This window comes from Euprymna scolopes, chromosome 42 (assembly GCF_053919585.1).
Source record: "Euprymna scolopes isolate OS-2025 chromosome 42, ASM5391958v1, whole genome shotgun sequence".
NCBI lineage: Eukaryota > Metazoa > Mollusca > Cephalopoda > Sepiida > Sepiolidae > Euprymna > Euprymna scolopes.
The window spans coordinates 32,873,960-32,892,873 of NC_136523.1; the positions used below are offsets into that span (position 1 = coordinate 32,873,960).

General features: G+C 32.4%; 1 protein-coding gene across 2 annotated transcripts in view; it reads left to right on the plus strand.

Moving 5' to 3' along the window:
- The window catches only part of LOC145267001 (tropomodulin-2-like), a 119,225-nt gene that overhangs the window by 76,429 nt on the left and 23,882 nt on the right, over positions 1-18,914 (plus strand). For both annotated transcript variants that reach the window (XM_080122902.1, XM_080122901.1), the window contains one exon: positions 17,207-17,365. In XM_080122902.1, coding sequence (XP_079979028.1) covers positions 17,234-17,365 — 132 coding nt within the window. In that variant the 5' untranslated portion in view covers positions 17,207-17,233. The remainder of the gene's footprint in view (positions 1-17,206; positions 17,366-18,914) is intronic.

Genomic DNA, 18,914 nt, shown 5'->3' on the forward strand with positions numbered 1-18,914 from the left:
AACAGTAAAGCTGGATAGTGAACTGATTCTGAGCCCTCACCTGTATGGGGTCTCATGGCTTTATGGATAAATTTATGTTTAGTTGATCACAATTAAATATTTTTGTTGCCAAACCCACATGATTTTTGGAATATGACATCTTTGTTCCGTGACAAGTACGTATCTAAAGATTTTTCTGTATTTTAAAAAATATTTCTAAATATGCACCAAATTTTATATCAGACTTGCAAGTATAAACATTCAAATTTCATCAGATGTTTTTTTTAAACAATCTTCATTTTTTTTCAAAAAAAATATCAAACTGTTGTTTAATTAATTTGACTTTGCTCGTTTTATTTTAAAAAGTAAAGATTAAAAGGACATTTTTTATTCGATAATGAGTTTTGGAAGATTATTGATGAAAAAAAACACAATTGCTAAAAGATAAGCATTTTATTGTTTCTAGTCTGCACTTGGAAAAATCACTTGCAACTGCGACTGTTTCACAATGTAAAGCCTTAGATCCGTTGCTGGAACTGCAAATGACTTGCACTCATAACAGAAGCTATCTTGGATTGCAGTGCCTGGTCAGCCGGTGTTTGGAATGTGATGAGCTTGTTGGAAAAAACTGATCCAGGATGAATGTCACAACCATGTCCTACCTGGGCATTGAAATAGAAAAAGACTGATACTATGGATACCCCCCCCACTAGAGTGTTAGGAAGTGATTTAAAAAAAAACTCTACCAAAGGAAGTGAGGTAAATAGAAGAGGAGGAAGTTGTTTGCCGAAGCACACAAAAAGCGCGATGATTATTAAAAGTGCGGCCATGATTGAAAACAAAACACCGAACAAAGGAGTCAATATATTTTGAATAAGTTTACAGGCAGTTTTAGAGGTGGGAGTGAGTTTTGTGTCAGTTTATGATAATCTTGAGTTTGGAATAGTTGACGGCTCGATAATCTAGAGTCAAAACTGGGCAAGAATAAACTTTCTAGGGTCCAATGCGACTAGACAGCTAGTGACTGTTTATATTTGGTGTTCATTTTTCTTTGCTACATGGCGATATCACGTGTATGTGATATCCAGCCTCAACCTCTATTAGTTGATCTTCATTGCTGAAACAGACTTACGCACATTCATCAATCCTGTATCTAGCTAGTTCCTTCATGGTGATACTATTAATTTTTTTCTTCTTTTTCATGATCAAGAAATGTTTGTATGTTATGATTAGATTAACCTTTTCTATATAAGGTTTTGTTTTGATTTGGTTGGCTTGATCAGCTTGAAATTGCAGGTTGATGATCACCTTGTGAAACAACAAAAAAACTTATCCTAAGTAGTTACTTAATTTTCAAAAAAAATTATTTATTTACTATACAGGGGATGCAGAAATACCTGGTTTAGCGTCCAAGAATCTAAATCTTGTTAAATCATCAATCTAGATGGAAACTCTGATGTAGTCATCTTGCTTTGACTCCTCTCTATATCTTTATTTCTATCTCTCACACACTCTCTCTCTATTCTATAGTCCTGGATATGACCTTAAACTATATCCGATGGGGAGGCCCCAGCTTGTGAGCTTTGGAGAGTGTGGAGCCACCCTTTAATTTCCATTGCTCTCAAGTCCACTCTGACCTGGAGTGGTAGTACCTGTTAGGGTCCCAATTATGGGTTTAATAGAAACCGACTTGGAAAAAAAAAAATATATATTCTATTAAAATTTTTTTCTTCAAAATAACTGGAGTCGGCAATAAATAACCTGAAAAGGGTTGATATGCTGTAAAACAAAAACAACCAATCAATCAATCTCTATTCTCAGTTTATCTTCATCTACAAAACGAATTCCAGATCTAAAATGACCCACAATTAAACGCCCTAAAAACAATAAAATAAAATGAACGATTTAAAAAGAAAAAGAAAAGGAGATAAAAAAAAAAATTCCGAACCATTTTCTGTTGCCAAGACAACCACTCCAATGCGTAAAATGTCAAACGCCGATGACTGATAAGCACTTTATTACACAACACAGATTCCTTTTTTTTTTTTTTTTTTCCCCTTTCTTTTTTGATTGTGTTTATTTTGGGGAGAACAGTTTTTGAAATTTTGTTCATCTCAAAGGAATTTTAGGTCACTTGTTAGAATGTTTTTCTCACTTTTGGCTTCATGTCAAAAAAAAAAAAAAAAAAAGTTTGGTTGTTTTATTTTGCGGCATATCAACCCTTTTCGGGTTATTTAATGCCGAATCCAGTAATTTTTGAAAAATAGTTTTATACTTAAAGCTCTTTATATCTTCTAGTGTTGAGACGATTAATTGGAATCGGGAATCAGAAAAATTAGAACTTTTTCGAGTATCGGAATCGAAAAAAATGTTTGCTATTTTTTTGATGCCAAAAACGATTCTTTTGACGTGTTTTTTTTTTTTTTTTTTTTTTTTGTTTCTTTAAAACAAATTCTCCTACTGCTGATAGTAATCTATAATATAAATCTCATCTGTCTGTTTAAATGTATGTATGTATGTATGTATGTATGTATATATGTATGTATGTCTGCTTAAAACTTTCGACAGAGGTGACGGATTTTCACGATTGGTATCGATTTTCATGATCAGTATCATTTTGAAGCTCAATCCTTCGGACGACAAATATAAAAATTTGGCTAAAAGCATTAATTCCTTCACCCTTAATTGGGCACTTTTCTACAGGGAGGGGTCACTTTTTTCGCCGGTATTTTCGAAAGTCATCACCTTGTTTCGATTGACTAGCCTTAATTTAAACCTTCGCCACTTCCAGTTTGGCGATGCACACAATGGCAAAGACGTCATGTTTTTTACATTCTTTTTCTCCTTCGTGGTATGGGTTCGAGCCCGCCTGTCTACTAGCAGTTTTTTTATTTTCTCAACATACACCTCCAAGCACCCGGGCAATTCCGGGCACCAAAGCTAGTACTAAAATAAAACGATTCTTTTGATTTTTTTTTTTTTTTTTTTTTTTTTTTTTTTTAAACAAAATCCTCCACTGTTGGTAGTGATTGTAAAATAATAAATATTTATTGATTTTTTACTATCAATAAAACTAAAATCCATAGATCACAAGTGCATTTTTATGTTTCTTCATATTTAAAGTGTGTTTTTACAGTAAATCTAGAAAATAATAGCAACTCCATCGTCAAATATTTAGAGATTTATAAGAATTGGAATCGGGGGGGGGGGGGAATATTGACATCGTCCCATCACTAATGTCTTCAAATATTTATTCATATTGTTTGGTTTGGTTGTTTTGTTTTTGTGGCATATCAACCCTTTTCTGATTATTTTAATACTGAATCCAGTAATTTTTGAAAAATATTTTTATACTTCAAGGTTTTATATCCTCAAATATTTAATCATTGCGTTTAATTTGATTTGGTTGCTTTGTGGAGTAAAATTGTTTTTGATTTTGCAGAACATGATTGAGTTTCGCAAGGGGGGGGAGAATGCATCAATGTTTGGTGCATTTTAAGTCAGGAAGCCAGTATCTTTAGACAGCCTTATCTGGTAGTACTATTAAAATAAAATTTTTACTTTACTTGCACTACAGACTGTTAAACTTTTATTTTTTGTTAGTATATGTGACGGACAGGCATATTATACTGCCCCCCCCCTCTCTCCCCAAACAAGGAGGTAATGTCAGGGAAAATATAAGAGAACAAGTGTTTATAGGGAATATCAAATTTGCAATCAGTCCCTAGCCATATATCATATATCGCAGTCATGGGAAAACTACATACAGCACCTGGTCACCCATCCGGTATTGGCCAGGCTCCATGTCGCTTAACTTATATGATCTAACAAGAACCCATGATTATGATGCACATACTCATTCCTATATATAAAGTTAGGTATGTTTATATGTTTGTGTATTTCTAGGTATAGGATTCAGTCCTAAACTAATTAACTGATCATTATAAATTTTGGAACACAGTTTCCGGGCATAAGCGTGGGTAATGTGGGCTATAATTAGTTTATGCAGAGGAGTTGAAAGGGGGTGGAAACCCTCTTGTAAAATCCAGATACCTCTGACTTTTGTGAAATATTAACACCAGACATTAATAAATATTCCTCAAACTTCATTTTTTTTTTCAGAAATTTAAAGGATTTTGACAATTCAAATATTTCAGAGGTGCTTATGCAAAATAGTTTTGAAACAAACGCATTTCAGGTGAAAGTAATTATTACATACATGTATAAATTCGAAAAATTACAATAAAAATAATCCAGTAGAAAAAAAAAATACCGTACTTTGGGGGTAATTGTGCCAACTAAAAGAAAGTGCTCTATATATGCATGGTTGCCAATAGAGCACTTTTAGCTAGCTGGCGCAATTACCCTAAAATCAATTATCGAGTTGTATGTTTTAATTTGGAAGAGTTTTAAAAATCTAAGGGAGATAACTGCAATCGATCATTTTGATAAAACTGATTTATCTCCCTTGTTTTCAATTAAAATCCGCCATTTCAGAATACAAAATGTCAGACCGTTATTATGGATGATTTTTATTTTTTTTATTTTATTTTATTTATTTATTTTTTTGTAAAAACTAGACCTAGCAAATTTTTTCCTGGATTTTGCATAATTTTTTTGTATTTATACCAATTTCAGCATGACATGTAAGAAGTAGGTAATAAAACTTTCACCTTAAATGCGTTTGTTTTGAAATTCACTATTCCACACCAGCACCATTTTAGATTTGTTTTGAATTTTATCCATAGTCATTTGACGCTGATTAAATTAGATTCCATGAATTTCTTCTCGAGACTTGAGAGCATTGCCAAGGCCGCAGCAAAGAAGGTGGGCTCTCTCTACCGTGCTAAATAGTTACTGACACTTGAAAGTATTCTGTACCTCTACAAGGCCACCATTCGCCCATGTATGGAATAGTGTAGCTACATTTGGGCTGTTGCATCTGCTATGAGTCTCTCGCTCCTGGACAAGGTCCAAAAGACAGTCGCCAACCTAATAGGTCCTGAACTGTCATCAAAACTTCAACCTCTGTCCCATCGACAAAATGTTGCATCCCTCTGCCTGTTTTACAAGTATTTTAATGGTGGATGCTCTAACGAGCTACAAGCCCTTGTACCCCCTCGACGTTAATACCCCCGACAAACCCGCAAAATCCCACCCCTACACAGTAGAGATCCCTAGGTGTAAGAAAACCTTGTACTCTAATAGTTTCTTGCTCAGGACTGCTAGACTTTGAAACTCCCTTCCAGGTTTCTACTTTCCCAACTGTACTGACATGCAGAAGCTCAAGTGTAATGTGAACAGACATCTTGCTGCTCAACTTCCCACATATGCCCCCGATAGTAGCCTCGTTACATCAAAGAGGCACTGTGCCTTGTTTGGGATGAAAATGGGATTTAAAAAAAAAAAAATTTTTTTTTTTTTTTTTTAATTAAAAAATTTTTTTTTTTTTTAAATTAAAAATTTTGTTTTTTTTTGCTTACGTTCACCCCTAACAAGGCATATCGCTACTTGGACATAAGGGACTACTATTTAGGACCACGCCAAGGAAAGATTAACAAGATATTGGTTTACGTTACATTTAAACTTCTGCATATCAGTACAGTCAGGGAAGCAGGTAGCAGGAAGAGAATTCCAAAGTCTAACTGTTCAAGGGAAGATTCTATTAGAGTAGAAAGCTTTCTGACCTTTAGGAACCTCAACAGTGAAGGGGTGTGATTTTGTTGCTAAGCAGGTTTATTGGGGATATGTATGTTGAGGGGGCACAAGTGCAACAAGTTCATCAGCGCACATTTAATTAAAATATTTGTAAAACAGGCACAGGGATGCAACATTGCGGCGATGGGACAGAGGTTAGGGCTTAGTTGACAAATGTGACCTATTAGATTGAAAACTCTTTTCTGGACTTTATCCAAGAGGAAGCAACTAATGGTAGATGCACTAGACCAGATGTGGCAACAATACTCCATGCCTGGGCATACGGTGGCCTTGTAGTGGTACAGGGTAATCTCAAGTGTGAGTAATCTTCTAGCACGATAGAGGGAACCCACCTTTTTTGCAGCAAACTTTGTAATGTCCTCAATGTATTTCATATTACTCGTGAATAGCCTTTGAGATCTCCGTGGCCCGAAATTTCCGATGTTCAAAAAAATATACCATTTAGCTGAAATGAACTAGATTTCTTAGAAAATCGGCATGGTTTAATATCTTTTTAAAATTCAAGCAGTCAATTTTTCTTTGTAATTTATGGAAATAAAGAACTTTGATATAGAACAGAAATTGGTCTCTTTTGTTTCTATTAAAACAAAGAATTCACTTTGGAACAACATTCTAAAATTTAGAATATTATTTTTAAAATTTGGTATTGATGACTTTTTGAAAGTTGCGCAAAAAAAGAGCATGCAAATATCTGAATTTATATAATTGAGAAAAATATGATTACTTGTTGTATAATTTAATTTTCGGTGCGTGCTTGACGGAACGGTGCGTTTTTTCCTCTTTCAAATGTTCGTCTTTACTTTTGTAAGCATGAAGTGTATGTAGTTGTAGCGTCAAAGAATTCTTTTTCCAAATGAATTTCAAACTCAGAGAGCTAAATGAAGGCAACATTTTGACTACATGCCGAATGTGTAAATTTGACCTTTTGTTGACCTTTAGCATGCCCACTCTTTTTTCAATACAATATTCCAACGGTCTCACAGCTAGAGATAAAAGAATTCACAAATGATGAGGCAAGTCACAGCATATTTGAGGGTCGTAAAATAAATGAGCCCCCCCCCCCCGTTTCTTTATTTAAAGAAATTTTATCGACTGGCGGGCGAGTGATTTACGACTTTTAGTTGCCCCAAGAAATTTTCACTCAACTGTGGCGACCAGTCACGGTAACATATATTGAGCGAATTTCTAACAGTATTTTGTCTAGTTTATTATTTATAATACCTTTTCCCAAACGTACCCTCTCCGAGAGAGAGTCGGCTGCCATTTTGAATTTTCCAATACATCGGTAAACACTGCATGTTTTTCGAGCTGAATAAACATGTTACACTGAATAAAAACACAAAAAATATATCCAGTTAGGTAGAAAAGTAACTTATCTTGCCTTTGATAACATTTATTTGTTCTATATTTGTTTTTTGACAACTTTTTCGAATCTATGTGTACAGTAATACAAACCCATCTCCAAGGCTGCTCGTGAATGTTAGATAGAGGAGTCTGAAGGAATTCTCAGGTGAGGTGTTATTTGTCATGAATATCGGTGGTTGGAGAGGCGTCTTGTAATTGTTAAAGGAGAGCAGCTTAGTCTTACTTGCATTAAATGGTACCATCCATTTGCAGCCCCATTCCACTATGGTGTGGAGGTAATTTTCTAACGATTCTGCCATTGTCTTAGACTTGTGTACATCCATTCTTCTCTTGTGCATGTGCATGTTATAGAGCATTGTATCATCAGCAAATATACCCATCTCGGACACAATATTATCCGGGAAGTCGTTTATGAATATCAGGAATAATAGTGGTCCAAGGATCGACCCCTGAGGCATTAATGTTATGCTGCTTGGATTTACATCCATCGATGACAACCTGGATGGTCCTATTGTCTTAGAAGGATCTAATTATATTTAGTATATGTCCAGTTTTACCATAGAATTTTATTTTTGTGGCAGACTTTCTCAAAGGCCTTGGTTATATCAAGGGCTACAGCCCTGGCCTCGTCCGCTTTATCCCTTAAACTTAAGCATTACACTTTAGATATCCAAAAATGAATTTTGATCAAATTGGAATAAAGATTCTAGACATAAGGTTTATAACATAAAATGGTGCAAAACTTTTCTATTTTTCGAATTAAATTAAAATAACTTGTTCTACTGAATCGCTAGAGCTTAACGACCTTGTCATTTGATTGGATTTTGTTTCTCCTTTTCTATCTTCCTCTCTTTCTCTCACTTTCCTTTTCTTTTTTTTATTTTTTACTTTCATCCTGTTTTACTGCTTTTTTTTTTCTCTTCCTCCCCAACTTCCTCCTCCTCTCTTTGCCTCTAGCCAACGATTTACTATACGAGGGCGGGGGGGGGGGATAGGTAAAACATTTTTATTTAATCAAAACTTCTTGTCTTTCTTCAATATACATACTTTCTTTTTTTTTTTTTTTTTTTTTTTTGTTACACAGGAATCACCACTTATCAAGGCCCGAATGCCACTCGGGGATAAGGATTAATGTGTATACATTAGTCAATGTGATTATAGCGTAGTAAAAATAAGTAGTGGGAATTTTATGAATTGGATTACTTAGGGGGACGGTTCATCAAGAACTTGTTAACATTGGACTTGAAGACAATCAGATTGCAGTCAGCTGGAAAGCAGGCAATCGGAAAAGTGTTCCACAGGCGTGCAGTTCTAAGAAAGAAGCTTTGTTCATGGAATCTACGTTTAGGTTTTGACACATACTTTTTCGTTTTTTTTTTGGGGGGGGGGTCTTTCTCTTGCTATCAATATTTTTTTGTGTATGCTGGGAGGGGGGCTTTTTTTTTTTTTTTTTTTTTACAATGTTTTGGTTATTTATTTATTGCGACTATTATCCTCATCTTTTAGTTGTTGGCCGAAACGTTGTGAAGCAATAACTAAAATATGAGGATAATAATAAATTGGGCCAAGATCAAAGTGTAGTATCTGTTCTGATGTTACTCTTCAGTTAATTTGTCTCGGTCAATGGAGGAGAACCCTCTATACCGAGACGGTTATTATTTTGGGTCCCAACCAGAGTGCCCCTTTTGCCTTCTTTTCGGGGAGCTTGTTTAACCCCACATTAAAAACGACCCTGTGTCGCATTTTGCTTTCGTGGGGAAGCAAATAAATACTAATAAATAATACTCATCTCAATAAATATTCCAATTAATTAATGTTTTGTTGGTTATTGTAAAACTCACCCACACTTTTTTCTTTTTTTTTTTTTGTTTGATTTTTTTGGATCATGCAGTTTTTTTGTTTTCAAATTTTATTACATACAAAAGCAATCTTTGAATATTTTTGGGTGCTTCTTCAGTATTATAACGAAAGTTGAAAAAAAAAAAAAATGAATTTTCTATTAAAAACCTATGACTATGGTATTCGTATCTACTTTTTATGTCAATTCCAACTAAAAACAATGTTATCTACTTAATTGTCATGTCGAAATTAATTAAATATTGCTGGATTATTACCACCCCCATACCATAGCTTTGAGTCCCTGGAGGGGCATAGGTTATCCACAACTTTTTGTAGATGCTTTTGTAGCGAGGAGTTCTTTTTTCGGGGTGAGGATGCTGGCCCCATGCCCAACCTTCCCAGAAACTACATACAGTGCTTAGCCTTCCCAAATGGTCACCCATCTGGTACTGGCCAGGCTCAATGTTGCTTAACTTTGGTGATCTGGCGAGAACAAGTGTGTCAACGTGATTGTGCCGTACACTGGATTATTGCCATTTATAAAAACATTTTCATGATTTCATCATACAATGGTCTGCCATATTTGTTTTCGACATATAACGTTAATACAAGGGAAGTAATTCAGAGTTAACAGACTAAAAATATTTAAAGCCAAATTTTTAGGAAAAAGAGTAAAAAAAAAAAAAAAAAAAAAAGGCCAAATGGGTAATTTTCTTTAATAATGTTATATAAATTGAAAATGGCTATATTGAAGATGTTAACTCTGGGCTATATTAAAGAAAACTGGTATGTTCTATTGTGCTAGAAGACGACCCACACCTACAATTATACTAAATCTCTACAAAGCCACCGTTTGTCCATGCATGAAATTTTGTTACCACATCTAGGCGAGGGCATCAATCACTTAGAAAGGGTCTCTCAAAAAAAGTGCCCAATCTTATAGGTCCACCACAACGTTCGTAGATATTTAGGATACTGGTATGTGTGAAAAGTTTTTCTAGCACAGTAAAAAGAGCCCACTTTCTTTGCAGCAGCCTTGGCAGTATCTTCTATGCATTTGTTACGATTCATGTTAAGCCGAAGAGTTTGAATGATGAGCTCTCAGATAGGGTGTTATTGGTGTTGGCATTTGGTAGCTTATTGAATAACCTTGCAGAAGGCTTGATATGTCAAAAAACAGATTAACTAAATCGGAAACTGCTAGTCATCATGCGCTCTATCTCCCTATACCCATATCTATTTTACCAATATTGAGCACTCTCCACCATAAATTTAGCAACTAGCCTCTTGGGAGTGCCTAAGTTGTTCTCTGATATAAAAAGGTGAAACCAATATTTATTAACCAGCTTAGTAAAATATCACTTTGCAGTTTCAAGGGCGTCCAATATGATTAATGAGATTCTTTGCTTCTGACGCATCAGCCCCCCCCCCCCGCTTTTCCGTAAAACATTAAAAGAAATGTCATGTATCAACTTAGAATGTAAGCAGCACTTTCTCTGTTTGTCTGTTTAATTTTTTCAAGAGCCATAATTAATTATATGGAAACTTCTGGCGTCATATGACGTGAATATCATGGAGAACAGATACTACACTTTGAATTATTTATTTACAAAAAATATAAGAACATAACCTCCTCAAAATTTCCAATAGTTTCTATTTTGCAGTGAGGTATTTGTTCACATTACATTTATACACACACACACACACATATACTAACAGGTCGCCTGGCATTGCCCGGTTGTAAAATACGCTTAAATATATTTTGATTAATGCAGATTTCGTATTTATTATTACATTATATTGGATCCAATATCTAGTAATGATTTAAAAAGTTAAAAAAAAAAAACGATTAGTGTGCCACCAACGAAGATCGAAACCAAAACGTTTAGCTTAGGATTTACTTTTTCCTTGGATGTTAATGTCTGAGCTATAAAGACATGTTACACGTTTGCTGCAAGGCTAAAAATTAAAACATGAACCAATAGCTATTACGTTACACATGCATATTCGTAATGCCGTCGTTTGACCTTCATCTGGCAAATTCCATTTTTTATAATTTTCACACTTTTGCACTGATTTTCCCTGGCTAAAGCCCAAATATAAAATTTCGCATAGGTTCGAATACTCTCTCTCTCTCTATATATATGAAGTTTCATGTCTGTAGACCAAAAACTGACAGGAGTTTGTTAGGCCAAATTTTTTAAACAAATATACATGCACAGATTTCTAAACTGAACATTTATGAAACTAATTTTGATAGGAAATTCACTAAACTACTGACAATCCATGCAAATAAACTTGACTCACAAGAATGGTCGTAAATAATACAATGTTAATTTATTTTTGGTCCCCCCACCCCCCTGACAAAAGGAGGGTAGACCTGTAAATTCACCCTTGTCCGTTCGTCCATCCATCCGCACTTTTCTCAATAACTACGCCTTGGAATTTTTTGAAATTTTGCACAAACATTAAACATGATATGAGTAAAAAAAATAACAGATTTTCCGGGAAAACTCCGGTTGCCCACCTAGGGGTGCCCTTCGGGTTAAAATGGCTAAAATTGATACTTTTGTGCTTATTAAAAAAAATTGATGCCTTGGATTTTTATAAAACTTTCTGAAAAGTTGTAACTAACTGATTTCTATATAATTTTGTTTGTCTATATTTCGCAATAACTCTTGGGTGTGCCTCAAGGGCTCTTTTAGAGCTAATAAAAATTCTCCATTTTTGGGACTATTTTATCATAATTGTCCAAAATTTTCTGTGTATGTCTATTTAGCAGTTTTGCATGGTGCTGAACTTAAATTTAAATATGTTACGGCCTTGGGGACTTTTGAGGCTAAATGAGGAGGGTGGGGACGAAGGCTGAACTTAGTCATTATTTTTATGCCCCGTTCACTGTGCAATCACGGGGGGACCATGCATGCTTCATTTTAATGTAGTCATATAAATTCTTATCTTGAAAATATTAAGATTTTAATAAAACCTACATTAATTTACTATTCTTGACTTGTCTATGATAAAATCATATCGATTCCATTCAAATATCAAATTAGAATAGATAATTGGATTTTCACACAGTTGTTTCGATTATACATTTTTTCTTTTTCTTTTTTACTATACTACATGTATCCGCCGTTGCCCAATATTAAACGTAGCATTAAATTCCTTTTAAAAAACAAACAAAAAAAAGCTGAAAGAAACTGAGACATGTGCATGCGAGTATTGTTTTTTTTTTTTTAACAGTTCCATTCTTGTAAGTAAAAAAGAAAAAACTACTCAAGCTGAGGTCGAAACCTAAGCCTAAAGATAGTGAGTCAAATATGATAACCATTAGACCAGCTTGCCATGACCTTTTAAAAAGTGTTTTCAAACCCCGTGAAATAGTTGACAAATAAATAAAAATCCAATGACCCCTAAGTACCTATTTTTCAATTTTTATCCCGTAGCAGCCCTTTTTTTTCTGGATGAAAATCGTTTAAAGTTTTTCACATGTCTGAATGCCATATATATATATATATATATATATATATATATATATATATATATATATATATATATATATATATATATATGAACAAACGGTCAATAAAACATGTTAAAAAAACATCTTGAAAAAGAGTTAAAAACATATTTAATTTAAAAAGGAAGCACAAGATAAGTGGATAGTCCTTAATCCGCGGAGTTTCAAAGAAATACTCTCCTTCTCATCAGAGGGCAGGAATTAACAAAATGCGGGATGGGATTTTGCATGTAAAAGTATTGAATGAAACCACAAGTAAGTCACAGATCTTACTTGGTTAAAAGAAGGGTGAGGTAAGGGGAATAGGAGGTAAAAGAAAAAATGATAAAAAGATTTCACATGAATGGATAGTTCGGTGAAGGGTAAAAAATCCAAGAATGGTAAAATCCAAACACGGTCGAATTAAAAACTTCCAATCCACAAGTAAGTTCCAAAGGAATATTATAAGCTCTATTTTCTTTTCGGTTTTATTGAGCTTTTACATCTGGTTGAGATTACTTTAATATTTATAATATATTTTAAGTTTACCATTTTGATTACCTTGGTAAACTTATTGTAATTTTTATTTCTCTCTCTCTCTCTCTCTCTCATATATATATATATATATATATATATATCGATTAGCTACAATCACTATCACAATTTTCCCAAAATTTCAAGTTTGTAGATAAATTTGTTGAATATATAGGTTGAGAAGTGTCCACACACACACACACACACACTTTCATAGATTTGATAAACTTATCAATGTTTTACTATTACAATAAATCAGAATAGTTTAAATCAACCAGCACTAAAACCTACATTAATTTACCATTCTTGGCTTGTTTACTGTAAAATCATACTGATTCCATTCAAACGGCAAATCAGCATAGATAATTGGATTTTAACAGTTATTGCCTAAATCTGACTATATTAATTCTATGAACTTAAAACCAATTCAGATTAACAAATCGTTATGTAAACTTTATGTAACATATATATATATACTAGACCACCCGTGACCCGTTGGGTCAGTACGTTATATTAGCTATGGAATTCATGTATGAGCGTGACACTTGTGGCATAAAGAAAATAGGGTTTTTTTTACATAACAGAAGCATTTCTATGAAAGTATATTAAAATGAAAAAAGAATATAGATAGATTTCTATGAGTCGTTCTGTTTATTATAATTGTTATTTTTTTTTAAATTACAGTTACTGAATTATAAGTGGTTGGTCATACTTATAGGTAAATATGCACTGAACAGGTATCATAATCCTTATTATAGTTAAATTCAAATTTTGATATATCATCTTTTAAATGAAATTGTTAGTTGAAAGTACAGAATAATAAAAAAAAACACTCTCCACATGTTAATAATGGCTTTTTAAATAGAAAATGAAAATAAAATGTAACTTTTTTCATTTAATTTAAGCAAACATTCAGTACCCATTGTGTAAAGGAAAACACTATTTAATGTAATAGAAATGTGTGCATTTACCGATTCAGCTTTCCGTTTGGAAATGTAAGCAGACGACTTTAAAAAACATGGGAAGAAGAAAAAGAAATTTTTTTTGTAATAACGCCCTCTAGTAAAAAGGTCTGCATTAGTTAAGGGGGATAACTCTATCCAGTTTTACATCGCTCTCTTTTTCTCTCTCTCAAACATACACGTAACTATTTCTCGCGTACGTAACGAAAACAGAGGGAGTAGGAGTGTTGAAATCTATTAGAGGGAAAGTGAGAGGTGTTTTCTTTCCATAAATTGTATAGGGTAATATTTCATATTATTAATAGATTCATAGATAAATAGATTTTATAATATATATTATAATTATCTATGAATCTATGTATTATTTGTATATATAAATAACAATTTGATCAAATTAAATGAAATTGTTTGTATTAATAGCGATATAAAAATTCCGGAATTGGAATAACGGATTGAAGACGTTGCTATTTACGCATGCGCAACCGGATGTTGAAAACCGGAAATCTGATTGCAAACATACAAGATCCATAGACTTTTAGTATTATATATATATATATATATATATATATATATAACGTTTTAAAATTATTATATATTATTTATTGTTTTATTTTTTATCTATTATTATTCAGCTATATAAATAACTAAACTACTCATGACCCATTGGGTCAGTCTGTTATATTAGCTATGGAATTAATGTATGAGTGTGACACTTGTGACGTAAAGAAAATAGTTTTTTGTGACATAACAGAAACATTTCTTTGAAAATATATTGAAATTAAAAAAGAATATAGACAGATTTCTATGAGTCGTTCTGTTTAGAATTGTTTATTTTTGATAAAAAAAAACTAAAAAAGACTTGCAACCATTGAATTATAAGTGGTTTGCCATACTTATAGGTAAATGTGCACTGAACAGATACCATAATACTTAAATTGAATTCAAATTTTGATATATCTTTTAATTTAAACGCGAAAAAAAAAAACAATGGGACGTTGAAAACGTACACAGTAAAACAATACATTTTATTGTCGCGTTGATTATTTATTTTTAACGCAAATTAAAAAAAAAACAATCTTGGGTTATTTATTTATGTTGGTAGTGTAGAAGAAAATGTATAAATGTTTTTTAAGAAAGGTGGATTAAAAAATGGAGAATAAATTAAAAATAACTTTTAACGTAACACGGAAATGAACGATGTAAAAAAAAAAAGCAGAAAGTATTAACAATTGTTTATTTGGATAATTTCAACGCGAAAAAAAAAAATTGGGATGCTGAAAACATGCACAGTAAAACGTTTTATTGTCGCATTGATTATTATGGGTTTATGTTTATGTACGCATGCGCAACCAGAAGCCGTAAACTGGATGTTGAGTTAAAACACCCGTTACAAGATCATTTGAGAATTATAATTATATAGATTAATGATAATTACAGTTTAAAATTATTATATATTAATTTATTACTTTATTTTTTCTATCTATCTATTATATATATATGATGTAAAAATCTGCAATCTACTGTATACTCTGTCTTGTGGCAGCCATTGCACCAACAACGATTAGCAGTAATGTAAGTAAGTAAGTAAGATGGAACAGACGATTTTAACCAAAGTTAACAACACATTACACAGCTTAACATCACAAGTGCATTTTTTTTTTTTACATAGACATCACCACTTATCAAGGCCAAGAGGCCACTCGGGGATAAGGGTTAAAGAGTGTACAGTAGAAATTGGACAATATAGTAATCGTTGGTCATGGAGATTCAGTAAATTTGTTAACTTATATGGAACGGCTTATCAAAAACTTGTTTAGGTTAGACTTGAAGACAACCATATTGTTAGTCAGCTGGAAAGCAGGAGACAATTCCACAGGCGTGCAGTTCTAAGAAAGAAGCTTTGCTCATGGAATCTACGTTTAGGTTTAGGCACAGATAACGAGTGGGGGGAATTTTTGATAATGTTTTCAGCTAGACGTGTGTTTCTTGTTGAGAAGTTTTATTACCACACAAACTGAAAGGCTCAACACATAAAATCAACAGTAGGTTCTTTGATATGACAGGGGCGCATTCGAAATGAATGTTTCTATTTAGACCACAATTGAACCATCATACTTGACTTTTTCATTTTAAATTTTAATTCAAACCGTTATATATAAAAAATATTTTTAAAAAATCAACAGTAGGTTCTCTGTAGTGCAGTGTAGACTACAATGTTTTGTGAACTAAGTCACTGCGAGAGGCATGTGAAGCCTACTCTGGGTGCACCATGATGGGTCCCATACTAGAGTAGGTAATCCATCGATTTGATGGAAAAATGGGCGATTTTGATTTCTATGACAATAAAAAATATGGGAAGTGTGAAACATCCATTGATCATCATTCAATCCTGAGCAACGTCGGGTCATGCTGCTAGTATATATATATATATATATATATATATATATATATATATATATATATATATATATGAGAGATTAAATTGTGAAAATTAACATTTACAAAATCTATTGTTCAAAAACAAAAATACAAGATACAAACAATTATTTCCTTATTCCATGGAGTTTAAAAAAATTAGCAAAAAAAAAAAAAATTTGTAGACTTGCTATAACATTGCTGGTTATTGCAAAAATTACGATCTTTCATGTTAGATATTTCAAGTGATATCTATGAATGAATATGTAACTTAATATATAAATGGCTATATGTTTGTCTATCGCCATATTTTCGAACTCTGTCTCCTAGAACAAAAAGTCGCAGAGCGGCGCTAGGGGCCTATAATGATTGGATTTTTTACAGACTGTTCTTTTATGGGTCTTTAGCCAGTAAAAATGATTTTTAAGCGGTCAAAAACGGGTCAAAATTGAAAAAAATCGTTAAACATTTTGTACGTTCATCTTAGTTTATTTTTAATCAGTTCATGTGCGTGTCACGTTGGTACAGTGGTAACATTACCAGCTTTGAATGCTACAGTTTCGGTTTCAATTCTAACTGATGTCACCCAAATACTTTTTTTTTTTTTTTTATATAACTTTTGAAATCACAACTCTATAATAATACAAAATCTGGACTAATTAAAATATATTTAAGCGTATTTTATGCCTGGGCAAAGCCCCCCCCCCACACACACACCACTACCTTTCTTGCAAGTTAAATATACACTAATGAGTCACCACTTATCAAGGCCAAAAGCCATTCAAAGACAAGTGTTAATGAGATGGATTGTCAGTCAAATGATAAAGAATATTATGAAATGATTGAAAATGACGAATGTTCTGATTGTTTTCTGTTTGTGTTTTGTTTATAGGTAGCTGCCAACAGACCCGCCCCCACAATGCTTGGAGCAGCAGCGTTGGCCAAAAAGGTCGAGGATTGTGAGGATTTTGACTGGAATAAATTAGATGACATCCTCCAAGAACTCACAGAACAAGAGATCGAAGAACTCAATGGAGATTTCGATCCAGATGTAAGTATTTTTACTCCAGACACAAATTCACAAGCATACATGTGAACTATAGCTCCATAAATATATATATATATATATATATATATATATCCAGAACCACATGAGTAATATATAATATAATAATATATCTAAAAGTGTATGATATATCTGAACAATATACATAGGATGATGTGTAAAAGAAAAAAAATATATATTTCTATATTTATTTATATTATTTCTAATTTATACATATTTTTATATATATATATAGTCTTTGAAGTTTTTAACATTTGAAACTATACAAAAAATTACTTTTTATCATTCGTTAAAAAACCCATCTAGTCAGTAAGTCATTTAATCACCTACAATCACTGCATCAACTCTCTCGAATTTACTATAATACCAATTTTTTTATTTTTCAAGGGAGCATCAGTTGTTTACCATGAAACACTGTTTCGGGGATTTAAAAACAAAACAGTATATTACTTCATGGCTCCCCAGCAGTGTTGATCAAACACCACCACCCTTAATCTTAGGAAGAAGACATGTTACAAAAAATTTTATCCAATTTCCTATTCTTAATTGCAATTACTAACCTTTTCATAGTATAAAAATAAATTTCTTACCTGTGCGATTCATCAATTTCCACATATATATATATATATCCAGAACCACATGAGTAATGTATGATATATCTTAAAAAAATATGATATATCTAAACAATGCATATAGGATGATGTAAAAAATATATTTATATTATTTCTAATTTTATACATTATACATATATATATATATATATATATATATATATATATATCATATATATATATATATCATATATATATCATATATTTTTTAAATTTTATAATCTTTTAAATGAGGGACGGTTTATATGCTACAAAACATAGAAATTGGATCTTTATACAGAAAATAATTTTGATGGATTAAAAAAAAAAGTACAAACATTAAAAATAAATGATCATTTATTTAAAATAATTAAATGTATAAATTTAAAAAAAAAAAATGTTTATTGAAAATATATACACAAATGTAAATTTTGATCATTTTATTTTCCTTTTTTTTTTTCTTTTTGTTTGTTATTTAACCCTTACAACCCTGCACGGCCAATATATCAACCACAGCAACATCGTCTATTGTCTTTTTACCCAATTGTTGCTTAATTGTGTCAGGGTCTAAACCGGTGGTTCCCAACCTATTTTGGGCCATGCCCCACCTAGGCATTTCTAAAATCCTGATGCCTCCCCTTTGTGATATTTAATTTTTGTTATTAAAAGTCCCTCTGTTATTCAGTGAAGTAAGCTTAAAAGGCCATCAACTTGTATCTAAACAAGGTTCCAAAGAACATGGCATCAATGAAAGAGAAAAATTTTAAAACGAAAGGACGTGCCTTAATACAAAGATTCACTATGAAACAATTCACTGTTAATATGATAATAATAATAGTAATAATAATATTATAATGTTGTTGTTAATAATAATAATAATAATAATAATAATATAATAATAATAATGAAAAAATAACTCATTCTCAAATTGCCATATAGTCTTT